This window comes from Cucumis sativus, chromosome 1 (assembly GCF_000004075.3).
Source record: "Cucumis sativus cultivar 9930 chromosome 1, Cucumber_9930_V3, whole genome shotgun sequence".
In the NCBI taxonomy this organism is placed as follows: Eukaryota; Viridiplantae; Streptophyta; class Magnoliopsida; order Cucurbitales; family Cucurbitaceae; genus Cucumis; species Cucumis sativus.
The window spans coordinates 11,250,599-11,263,379 of NC_026655.2; the positions used below are offsets into that span (position 1 = coordinate 11,250,599).

General features: G+C 35.1%; 1 protein-coding gene across 1 annotated transcript; it reads left to right on the top strand.

The window, feature by feature from the left end:
* Positions 1–1,163: 1,163 nt before the first annotated feature.
* LOC101216227 (GTPase LSG1-2-like) lies at positions 1,164–10,404 on the top strand. The gene is made up of 8 exons (XM_011656562.2): positions 1,164–1,658; positions 2,848–3,157; positions 3,379–3,480; positions 3,574–3,660; positions 3,793–3,886; positions 5,231–5,287; positions 8,755–8,834; positions 8,916–10,404. Exons 2-8 carry the CDS (start codon positions 2,934–2,936, stop codon positions 10,036–10,038), a joined length of 1,767 nt encoding a protein of 588 aa, XP_011654864.2. The 5' UTR covers positions 1,164–1,658; positions 2,848–2,933; the 3' UTR covers positions 10,039–10,404.
* The last annotated feature ends 2,377 nt before the right edge of the window (positions 10,405–12,781 follow it).

Below are 12,781 nucleotides of genomic sequence, written 5' to 3' on the forward strand. Positions count from 1 at the left end.
AAATTTCTTCAAAAGACAACTTGGCGAACCTATTCATAAAAGCATTACCCACGTTAACATTTGAAAAGTTAGTCCATAACATTGGAATGCGACGACTCAGATAACTTAAGTGATGTATTTATAAGGGGAGTAGAAATATTGCAAGAAACAGAAATATTGCATTCTTTTTCCCTTACTAAGGTTTTTCCCATTGGGTTTTTCTAGCATGGTTTTTAATGAGACAGTTATTAATATATAAAAATAATGTACTCTTTTTCCTTCATTAGGATTTTTTCTCATCGAGTTTTTTCCTAGTAAAGTTTTATCGAGACATTTATTTTATATAATATAGATATCTAAGGGGAAATATTGTAAATATAACTATGTAGATATCCATAGCCTATAGTAGGTTACCAATCTTCTACAACTCTTCCTCAATTCTATGTTATAACATTTATCTCATTGAATTCTATAGTGTAACCTATACCATGACATGTCCTATAAATAGAGATATGTGGTGCCTTTGTAAGACACACCGCAATTGAGTTCAATTGTACCCTTGTACCAGTCTAAACAATTTTGTACAAAATCTAAACGATTTTGTACCAAAACTAAATTATTTATTAGTGATAGTAGTCTATCTCTGCCTGTTTGAAATAGACAATTGATAATTTAAATATTGGTACACGACCGTTTAGATCTCATACTAATATATATTAGATCTTGGACCAAGAAGAAAAAAAAAGAAAGATGAAGAAGAAGAAAGAAATTTTGAAAGAGGAATTGAATAAATTGTAAACAATAAGTGGAAATACGAAAATAGGAAAAAGGAGAAATAATAATATGAAAAAGAAAAAAATAAACAAAAAGAATAAAAAATAAAAAATTGTCCAATAATCAAAATCCAAATTTGCGAAAAAAATAATTAGTTTCGTGTACTTTTCTTAAATTATAATACTGTATGTAGTAAATATATAGTACTTTTGTTAAATAGTTATATTTAAGTAAATTTATGTAATTAGTAGTTAAATATGTCTGTTTTAATATTAATATGATAAATTTACTATAAATGTTTTTCTTTAATTGAACGATATGGCGAAATTCGTCCTAAAGTTTGACGAAATATTATTGTAATAATTTAGAATTTAGGAAATAAACGTAGTAGATTAGGTCATTCGTTTGAAAGAAAATACGAAGAAGAAAAAATTAGTTTAAGATTTGGGAAAAAAAGGAAACGTCCATCTTCCACCCCTCTCATCAAACAGCGCCCGAACCCCGTACCTCAGTCTACTTCTCCGGCGACACTCCGGCACTACAGGCGTAAGGCAAGCGACGACTGGAGCCCACACCCACGCAAACGCCCAGCTCTGTAGTCGACGACGCTCTACGTTCAATCGGCAACCTGACTTGCATTGTGAGCACGACTCCGAACCACTTCGCCTAGGCTTTCGAAGCATTGTTTTTTCTCCGTTTGAGACTCCAACGAGAACAACAAGTTGTGCATCACGTTTCCGACGTCTGGGTTTCTTGCAGCAGCATTTTTGGCTTGGGCGTAAGGTTTTTGCGGCTGTTATCCACACTCTGATTGGCTTCAAACTAGTGTGCCTATAACGTTTAAGGTTCAGTTCTACAAGTTCGGACGTTTTAGGACACCAAACAGCAAGGGTTAGACCTTCTTGGTAAGATTCGTAAGGGGTTATTGCTTTAATTTCCATTTTGAGTTGGATTGAAGTGTTCAAATGCTATTCTGAACTCCTGGAACTCATTTGTTGTTATGGTTGAGTAAATTTCTAAGTATTCGATTAGGGTTCAGCAAGGTTGAACACATTTCGGACTAGTTTGGACTCCACTAAAGTGTCCCAGTCTTTGACTTCGTAAGTTAGTTGGTTATAGTTTTGGGTTTATTTGGAGTTATTAATTAAGGTTTATGTGGATTTTGGATAAGAATATTCTGGTTGAAAAGTCTCTCGGAGTCGATTAAGGTTTTCAAACTGAGTTCTAACACTGCTTTAAGTTTTCTTAAAGTTATGTTTGTTTAAGGAAGTGGATTTCTAGATCTAGAATTATAGGATTGTTGGTTAAGATAAGTAGTTTCCACATCCCATTTATACGTTTTTTTTTTCTTGTGATTTGATAAATGGTTGAAAGTGTGTTTTAGATCTTTGAAAGTATGTTTTATGGTGATTTGAGAATTGACTAAAATTGCTTTGTCTGATTTAAAAGCTTTGCTAAATGAAAATATGTGATCTTTTTTGAAGAATAGTTGGAAATGTTTCTGTTTTGGTTTTGATTACTTCTGAAAACTTTTAGATATAGCTGAATGGTTTGATTTGATGGGTTATTTTGTTGAAATTGCCATTTGAAAACTACATATTTTGTTTCAAATGTTTTTGGATAATTTTATCGGGGCCATCCAAATATTCCAGTTTCTGTGTTTTGGGGATTGTATGATATTTTGTTGTAGCCAAGATTTGGAATCGAGGGTATATGTTCTCATTGAAGCACAGAAAGTGGCTTATTGATTATTTTTGTATTCATTTTTGTTTTTCCAAAATGCTTTTAGATGAAGGATCAAGTTATAGTTCTGAAGGAAGTGAAGTTTGGCATAGGACATTAAAGGATGTTTCTTGTTTAACTTGGAAATTGTTTGTAATTAGTTGCTTCCACTGATGTGTGTATGTTGTAGAAGCATCTACTTGTTATGTTTTGTGCATTTTTATTATAATCGCTATATTGGAAAATATGGGTTACTTATTAACCATAGTTAGAGGTCTCAGACAGTCATGTTGTTACATTTTAGACTATCTATATTATCCTTTATTTTTTTCAATATGAACCTGTGTAATGATTCTTTGGGGTTCCTAATAGGGGGTCCTCATCGTTTATTGATACCTAAGGAAAATCAAAGGTACCAGAAGAGGTAGTTGTATTAAGTTGTGTGTTCAGATTTGGCGATGAGGAGGAATGATAAGATGGGGCTGGGTCGGGCTCTTGTCAAGCAACATAACCAAATGATCCAACAGTCTAAGGAGAAAGGTAGATTCTACAAATCTCAGCAGAAGAAGGTTTTGGAGTCGGTCACAGAGGTCAGCGACATTGATGCCGTTATCCAACAAGCAGATGAGGCAGAGCGCCTCTTTTCCATTGATAACCCTACTCCAAACTTTCTTATCAACTTGTAAGTTAGTCTAGCTTTTCATACCCCTGGGTTATGGATTTACAGTATTTGATTGAAAGTGTTGGTCCACGAGCTGTAAAGTTTGATTGGGTTTTAAACATAGGAAGTGGAAATAGTTTGTTTGAGTCAGATGCTTGTCATGGGCAGATTGAAAGGTATTGATTATGAATGAAGTTTTACTAATGAATTTTGATATTGGTTTATGTGTTCTTTACTTCTAGGGATGGAAGTTCGAGTGTAAGTGAAATGACTCTTGTGGAAAGGAGAGATCAACAAAAGATAGAGGAGGCTTTGCATGCTAGCAGTCTACGAGTTCCACGTAGGTTTGTCTTCTTATCCTTATTCCTTACCAAATTTATGCAAGTTCTGCTTTGGAAATTTGGTTGTGCAGCTTGTAAATCTCTCTCTTGTTTTAGGCCACCCTGGAACGCTAGGATGTCTGCAGAGGAGCTTGATGATAATGAACGTCAGTCTTTCTTAATATGGCGTCGGAGCCTTGCAAGGTTTGCTCGAATTGAGATATTCTTGTTTCTTTTTTATTTGTCTTGTCTTAGCACGTTAAAATCATATATGTAAATTGTTCTCAAGTATTCTTGTTCATTGACATTTTTATGTGATTATGCAAACTTTTTTAGGCTTGAGGGGAATGAAAATCTTGTTCTTACGCCATTTGAGAAAAACTTAGATATATGGAGACAGCTTTGGCGGGTTGTTGAGCGATGTGATTTGGTAAGATGATGTTTATCCTTTTGATGATGACCGGATAATTGTCATTCAACACTAAGCATGCTTCTTCAACACAATTTGTTGTTACCATTATTATTCCTCCATACAAAAATAATAAAGGCATATTATATGATCCACAATAACAATTCATACCGAGGGTTAGATGATTTAAATTTTATCACATGGGCGTCTGCAAGAGTTTGGGGGATTCCTTTGATGGTTGGGTTCTCTAGAAGGAGGGGTTGTTCTTAGATCTTCAATTGTGCCAAAAAAATGTTCCCTCTTATTTGAGTCAAGTAATTTGTCCGCTTCTGGAGTTGACATGTTAAATCTATAGGTTTTATTTCTTTTTTATCTTGTAGGAGTTGTCTTTAGTAATTTATTATTTTCTTTTCTATTTGAGAACGGCTCATCCTCTTCCCATCATGTGCGGTAAGTTTAGAGCAACAAATCAGTGTATCAGTGTAAATTTATCATCGGAAAGTTTCTTAGTTTGAACTTGCATTAATTATTAAAACTACCTTGAGTTCCAGTTCAGCAATTTTATCCTAAATTATTATCACATATGATATAACTATGCATATTGGTAACTGAGTATGAAACTTTAGTATGACATTATTCATACAAACGTTGGAATGTGTTCTGCTTTTCTGATAAAAAAAAGTAAAGCATCAATTACTATTATTATTAGTTTAAAAAGGAAGTGATGCTTCTCAATGAAATAATGAAATAATGAAACGAGACTGATGCACAAAATACAAAGAAACATCCAAACAGAAAAAAACTAATCTACAAAACACAAAACATCACAACTAGATTGGAAAAACAAATGCATTCCAAGTTATGCTGAGGCCATGAATGGAGAAATCGACGAAGAGCTTAAAAAGAGAACAACAAAGGGAGACATTAATTCTAGCAGCTACAAAACGATAAAAAACTCTTTGATTTCTCTCAAACCATATTTCGGCAAGTAAGCTTTTAGCTACATTTGACTATAACAATGGAGAGTTAGGCTTTTAATAATGCCCAACCAAAAGTTGAACAACATTATGAAACTTATATCTGTTGCAGTTTCCTGTTTTATTAACGTCTAGTGCTCATGGAAACTAGGAACTGTATATAAGTTAGCCACTGTATTTGTTTCTTTCTTAAAAAGTTCCTCAAGTGTTATAAAAAGCAATGTGATTCCAGTAACCCAGTAACCAACCAATTCTGAAATCTTCCCTTTCAATATTTGTCTTAGTACTCCCCCTGTTGTGGGCATGTGCAATCATGTTAACAGTTAAGTTCATCCTCCACCACGATAATCTTTTATTTGTTGTAGTGCTGATTTCCTGTTCTTTGCAGCTCGTGATGGTCGTTGATGCTCGAGACCCTTTATTCTACCGTTGCCCTGACTTGGAGGTGAATTATATTCTTTATTGCAGCTAAATACTATACCTTTTCTATTTTTTTATTCTTATTGATCTTTATGCCGGAGAATTTAAACTTTATATGGAGTACGGTTATGTTTTATTCTAAAATAGAATGAATTTTTCATTTTTCCTCCATTTAAAGTTTGAGGTCTTCATTAAAAAATAAAAAGAGAATGAAGAGTGTGTTGCGAACTAGCTAATATATTTTTTTTGTTGCCTTGTCTCTTTTTTTAATGTATATTTTATTTCTTCTATTGCAATAATAAATTTTCATGCACATGTCTGATTTTTTGTTCTATTCTTTTGTTGGACTAAATTTGAGTGTTTGATATACGCGTGCCCCTTTGATATGATGACTTTGTGTAACATGTGTGGTACGGTCTAAATACTCCAAACACAAGTTATACATTTAGGGGTTGTTTGTAATGCTGGAACGTTAGCAAGATTATTGGTAATCTCTTAGGGCATGTTTTGGCCTAAGAGTGGAGTTGGGTGGATGTTAGGATACTTCCTAACAAGAACAATGGAGTTGGGTGGATGTTAGGATACTTCCTAACAAGAACAAGATCTAAATTTATTATAATGTAACTATAAGAAGATACAAGATAAACCCAAGTACAAGGCACTTGGAACCTCCTTCTTGTACTCTCACCCAAGCCCTAAATCACTCCACAGAAATTCCCTCCTCTCACTTACCCTCCCTGTATTTATAACAAGTTGTAACCACCCTAGTAACCGCACTTGCACAATAATTACTAGTGACTACCCTTAGACAGTAACTACTAGTAACTTCCTATCTTATCCAATTACCCTTATACCCCTTAGTTGACATCACTAAATATCTAGTACCTAACATTGTAGCGGGCTACCTTGTTTAGACGGTTTGGTTTTAGTTGGTATTGGGCTTAGGATTTAAAATAACCAACGTGCCCTTACTATTCAACCCTATGGGGTGCCTTTTTCAAGGGTTGGAAAGTTTGTCAGCCAACTTTTGGACACCACCTCCCGTGACTGTCGTTGGCAATCTCCAACCACCACTTCGAGTGACTCCACCGGTGAACTTCTGGCAACCAACTCTGGTGACTGCCGCCAACCTACCTCTAGTCACCACCGGTCAACCTTGAAATTTTTTCATAAAAACACTTTTAGTATATATAACAAACCAAACAAACTTGTATATAAAAATACTTTTAAACAAGAATTGTCAAATGCATTTGGGTTTTTATTTTAAGAAGTTTTTATCAAAAGTGTTTAAATAAAAATGAATTTTTGAAATTTGTTTTTTCTAAGTCAAGTAATAACAATATTTTAAAAATACACTTATTCATTCTTCTATTTTTTTTCCTTTTGGAGTTTTTTTTTAATTATTATTATTATTAGATTATCTTTTAAAAATACACTTATTTTCTTCTATTTTCCTAGCTCAAAACTGATCACCCATTTATTGCGAACAAGTATATGTCAAACATTCTTGAATCAAACTTTCTTGATCGTGTTTCATAACCTATAGAGTAACTTTGAGTCTCGAACGTTCTTTTGGGGTTGTAAAAATCCATTCTTGATGGTTCTTTAATTCATCTAACTCCCAATCTTTATGTTGATTTCTTAAAAAATGGGTTTTATTGCATCGTTGGGCCCTTATCCGATATTGCTACCTTATTTCTCTGTCTAAATTGACTTAGAAACGTCATCAGAGTCACTGGAATCATTAGAATCAAATTTCCAATGTGGATGATGATAGGTTCTTTGAGAAAATCGAACATGGAAAAAATTAGCATGTTGAAATTCTTCTTCGGAATCACTTGAGGTAGAATTCAAGCACGGTCTCTGGAAGTAAATTGATTTTCTTGTCCATAAAAACTACTGTTTTTTTTCTTGGACATTTTCTTTGATTAGTAATAGTCCATTCTTGCAAAATCTTAGGTCTCTTCTTTCTTTCTTGGAATTTTAAGGGTTCCTCCTAGATAGATGTGAGTTGTTTGGCAATGAGCACAACACTCAAAGTTCCTGCACGTGATTGGCGTCAGGAAGAGTTTTTCGGACTTCCAAGTTCCATCGACAGCAATCAACATTGGCCCAGGCAGTCGCTCTGATACCAAATTGATTTAGCCTAAGTAGTCTTTAGGAGAAATCCTCCAAGAACCATGATTGTGAGTCTTTTATTATAATAAATAATGTGTTACATAGAAGAGGGGAAACAGGAAACTAACTTAGAATATTAACTAATTACCCAATTAACACCTATTCTATTTACATCATTCAAATTTCATCCATTCCCTTCCAAAAGTCTTTTTGATAGATGTTCTTATTTGAATATTTTTGTTTTCTTGACTAAGAGTTATAAACATACTTTACCACACCCTTAGCACAATGAAAAAGGCCACGAAACCTCAAAACTTACCAAAAGTTGATGGCCTGATCAATTACATCGCTAGACGGCAGCTCCAAATGCTTCCAAAGCTCAAAACTAAGCTTCATTTGTCATGGTCTAACATTAAACTCAAGCCAAAATTGATGGATATTCAACGTTAAGCAAAAATGTAAGGGAGACTTGCCAAAAGGCCCACCAATGTGAACTACCTTGCTGGAAAGTATACTAAGAGCTCCCAAAATTCCTACCAACCTTAAGCGCCAAGATTACAAGGTTTTTAAGCCAAGAACTTGTTGGGTAAACAAGTATCACTCAAGAACAAACCAAAACAGTAAGAAATCTTACTCTAACTACAGATCCGACAACAAGTGGAGGAGGACAAAGGCTGGAGAGCGATAGCGGTGAGTTAAAGAGAGAGAGAGTGACTGGGAGAGAGAGCTACGAAATGAGAGGGAGAGAAAGGATTCACTGTTGTAACCAGCTGTAGATGGCGCGGCAGACTGGCTGTTGACCGACTGGTGGCGTGGCGGATGGACGAGGCAGCAGAGCTGCCAAGAGAGAGAGAGATGAACGAGAGGGAGAGAGTTGTCATAGAGGGAGGTGGGTAGTTGGGGGGGGGTAGCTCTTAGGGCTGAAGGGAAAAAACTTTTGTTTCTTTCTTTTTTTGACTTCTAATGCCCCCTTCTTCAAATTTAAATTTCAAGTCTTTGCAACCAAATCCAATTCCTCCTCTATATTTCCTAAAAAAATTTTCAAAACAACACCAAGCATCCAAGTACGTAACCAAAACAATTGAATTAAGAGCACCATCAATTTACCGATAATGAAACAAGGGGCGACTAGACTAAAATTACCTTAAAAGACAAATTTGGGGCGTTGCAACAATTATCTGGCATTTTATGTTAATTAATTTTGTTTTTATCCCTGAATATTTGAATAAAATTGGCTACTAACAAGAATGAATGCTGACTTGTTTTTTTTGTCATCTTTTAATGCCTGTGCCTTAGTTTACAACAGGTTTCGTTTGTGTCTTTTGTCTACTCTTCTTATATTTCTCTCATGGCCTGGTTTTGTTGTTACCGCAGGCATATGCAAGAGAGGTTGATCAGCACAAAAGGACAATGCTTCTTGTTAACAAGGCAGATCTGCTGCCTTACTCTGTCAGGTTAGTGATCACTCGTGGAATTAGACTATGTTTTGGTGCAGTCTTTTAATAAATAAACATTCCATGTTAATAAATAAACAGGAAGAAATGGGCAGAATTTTTCAATCAGCATGAGATATTATACTTGTTTTGGTCTGCTAAAGCTGCTTCTGCCACTCTGGAAGGGAGAAAACTTGGCAGCGGATGGAATACAAATGAACCCCAGAATGGTGTGGATGATCCTGATACAAAAATATATGCTCGGGATGAGCTTCTGTCTCGTTTACAGTATGAGGCTGAACGGATTGTCGAGAGGAGGGCATCAAGCCGGTCAGATAATCTTTCTCTGGAAGGATGTATGAATGAGAAATCGTCAGGTAGCGTCATGGTGGGATTTGTTGGGTACCCAAATGTGGGTAAGAGCTCAACAATTAATGCTTTAGTTGGCCAAAAAAGAGCAGGAGTCACCTCCACTCCTGGGAAGACAAAGCACTTCCAAACATTGATTATTTCTGACAAGCTTACGCTATGTGATTGCCCTGGTTTAGTGTTTCCTTCATTTTCAAGCTCGAGATATGAAATGATTGCTTATGGAGTATTGCCCATTGATCGAATGACGGAGCACAGAGAGGCTGTTCAGGTCGTTGCCAATCGAGTCCCAAGGCATGTGATTGAGGATGTGTACAAGATCACTTTGCCAAAACCAAAACCTTATGAGCCACAGTCTCGACCCCCCCTAGCATCAGAACTTTTGAAGGCATATTGCGTCTCTCGTGGTTATGTTGCATCGAGTGGGCTGCCTGATGAAACTAGAGCTTCCCGCCAAATTTTGAAGGATTATGTTGATGGAAAGATTCCCCACCATGAATTGCCCCCAGGAATGCTCAAAGAAGATCATATTCAGGAAGAAGATGCTAGGTCGTTCGAGCTCTCTGATACACATGATTCAGACTCAGATGATGTTGAAGACTCAAACATGGATGGTGAAAGTGCCCCTGGTTTTGAACAGGTGGTTGACTATCTTGATTCGTTTGACATAGCTAATGGACTTGCCAAGCCAAGCATCACCGAAAAGAAGCCTAAGGCATCTCATAAACAGCACAAGAAGCCACAGAGAAAAAAAGATCGATCATGGCGGGTCGGAAATGATGGTGGTGATGGTATGCCTGCAGTGAGAGTCTTGCAAAAGCCAATAAACTCAGGCACCCTGAAAGCAGTTCTATGACGTTAGTTGATGTATCTACATGAACTTTAAAGGCCGAGTCTTGCATCTTATTAATTTAGATACATTCAAGGGAGGAGAAACAAGTTAGAATGAAAATACAAATGGTAAAATCAAGGATGTGCATTTTTCCCAAACTAAGCACAAACGGGTGGTGTATATTATTGCTGTTTTTTCATGGGTTGTAGAATTTATTTCAGGTTATATGGAGGCCATTGTTATTTTTCTTTTTGAATGTTACCCACTTTTTGTAGGTTTTCTGTAATCTCTAGCAATGGTTTCTCTTTTCTTGAAGGGATGGAAATGCATTCCTTCCTTTTGAAGGGGATTCTAACAATGATGAGTATCAGTGTTTTCAAAAATTTTATACCTTTTTTTTTTTTTGTTTAATCTTAAATGTAGTTTGTAAAAAAAATATGTTTAGCGTGGGTGTTAAGAAATTCTGATCTATTCTAAATTGTCATGTCATTTATTTTAAATTGTTGACATTTTTATTATTAATTTTGGATCAGATGAAGTTGGAAATAAAAAAAATAAGGTAAATTTAGACGAGCCATTGTGACTATTTGGTTTTATTTTCTTAGATGGGTCAAATTCAGTCATAGCAATAGGGCTCTCGTTATAATATTGTTTTATATGAATTAATTTGTAAAATAGATGCTCACAAGTTCATCAAAGTATAATTTGTCAAAGTATAATTTGTTATAGAACTTTTCCAAAAATAGCAAATATATATATATATATAATAGAATTTATATTACACCACTTTTTAAATTTGCAAAAAAAAGGTAAATTAAAAAGTGCTAACATTTGATAGCTCTATGATCACTGTCTCGAAAATTAGTGCTATGAACTGTTTTTCTAAATGTTTCTGCCATTTGATGCAACTTTTTTTTTTTGTTTATGGGTTTAATGTTACATGAGGTGAATAGATCTTTCTATTGTTAGTTTCTTTTGGACAAATTGCAAAAACTGTTGCTTTATAGTTGTTGCCATTATATCCTTAGACTTCTAATATTTAAAATTTTAGCCCTCAAACATACATAAATATTATAATTGGATCAAATTAAACGTTCAAAATTATATAATTGTATAAACTATAACATTTGTATAAGTTTGAAAGGTTCAATTTTATTAATTATAATTTAATTTTTGCAATTGAATTAGGAGTGATTTTGCAACTTATCTTTTTTATTCAATTTAAGGCATTGGGTCATTATATATGGTGGAGAAATCAAAACCTTCGAGACCTCTATATTGATAACACAAGTATTATGTTGCTTTAAACTAAGAAAACCATTTGGATATGACGAAAAAATATGTTTACAAATTTTTATATTTAGAGTTGATGAGAGACCAAAAGCATCCGTCAATCTCAATGCTTTTATCAATAGACTTTTTTTTTTTAAAACAAAAGTGTGTAATGCTGAATATTGTTTAGATGGATGTGTGTTGTAGCCTTGTGGAGAGTGAAGCAATAGAGTTGGTTTTTTGAGTCATTATTGGGAGCTCTATAGGGTCTATTGTTACAACATTGCATGGGTTTAAGTATCTTATATTTTTTGGTTGTTGGAATTGGAATTTATTGCATAAATCTCTTTGATTGTAATGTGCATGTAAACAAAGTTCATTTATTTAATCAAAGAGAGTTTAGAGATTTTAAGAAATTTCCTTTGTTTGTGAGTATTCACTATAGATTGATGGTGGCCATTCATAAATTTATACGTTCATAAATCCCATAATTTAGGGATAGAAAATATTAAAGAATTAATAAAAGAATACATCAATTTGATAATAGTGGAGCTGTGTGTTATTGTGTGATATGCAAGACTGATTTCCTCCTTAATTGACCATTATCCATCCAAGAGAGTTTTTAGAAGCTGATCAGGATCTTGATGACTTGCTTCCAACATGGTACCTTTAGCTAACTTTGGCTTCCATGTCACTTGTGTATTCTTCTCTAACATATCCCCCCTCCAACCAGAAGGTAGGTTTAGTACTCCAAGTTTGGACCATAGAATTTGGAATTGTGAATGAGTAAGAGGCTTGGTTATACAGTAAGATAATTGATTGGAGGAGGGAGCATATCGAATATCGAAAGCACCACATAGCACTTGATCTCGAATGAAATGAACATCAATCTCAATATGTTTAGTTCGAGCATGAAATATGGAATTCGTTGCAGAGTACCTGCACTAAGATTATCACGCCATAGTACTGGTTTCATGGATGAGGAAATATGCAACTTCGACAGGAGCCAAAAGATTTTAGAGGAGACAAGGGCAAGAGCACGATACTCCGACTCCTTGCTAAACCAAGCAACAACAGTTGTGCTTCTTGGAGGACCAAGACAATATTTGGACCTATAAATACACAGTAAGCAGCGACACATTTCAGGTCATCAATGTTGGATGCCCAATCGACATCAGAGTAGGTAGACATAGAAAGATCAGTGCTGCGCTGGAACAATAAACCAATTGACCATGTTCCACTCAAGTAGTGCAATACTTGTTCTACAGCTTGCCAATAGATATCAGTAGGGCCCTGAAGAAATTGATGAGATGATTGACAATATAGGCAATGTCAGGCCGTGTATGTGTTAGGTATTGCAATGCACCAATTGTGCTTCGATAAATAAACGAATCATTGAGAAGGGTGCCTTCAAGGGGCAGAAAGGTGTTTGCTAACAACACTAGAGGATGGAGTAAGTTTTTAATCATTGAAATTGACTGGGAAAAAACAATGG

Excerpts from the sequence above, each read along its gene's own strand:
- LOC101216227 (XM_011656562.2), top strand. The coding sequence starts at position 2,934 with ATGAGGAGGAATGATAAGATGGGGCTGGGTCGGGCTCTTGTCAAGCAA. Across the intron at positions 3,661-3,792 it reads TGGCGTCGGAGCCTTGCAAG|GCTTGAGGGGAATGAAAATC; the intron begins GTTTGCTCGAAT and ends AAACTTTTTTAG. Across the intron at positions 5,288-8,754 it reads ACCGTTGCCCTGACTTGGAG|GCATATGCAAGAGAGGTTGA; the intron begins GTGAATTATATT and ends TTGTTACCGCAG.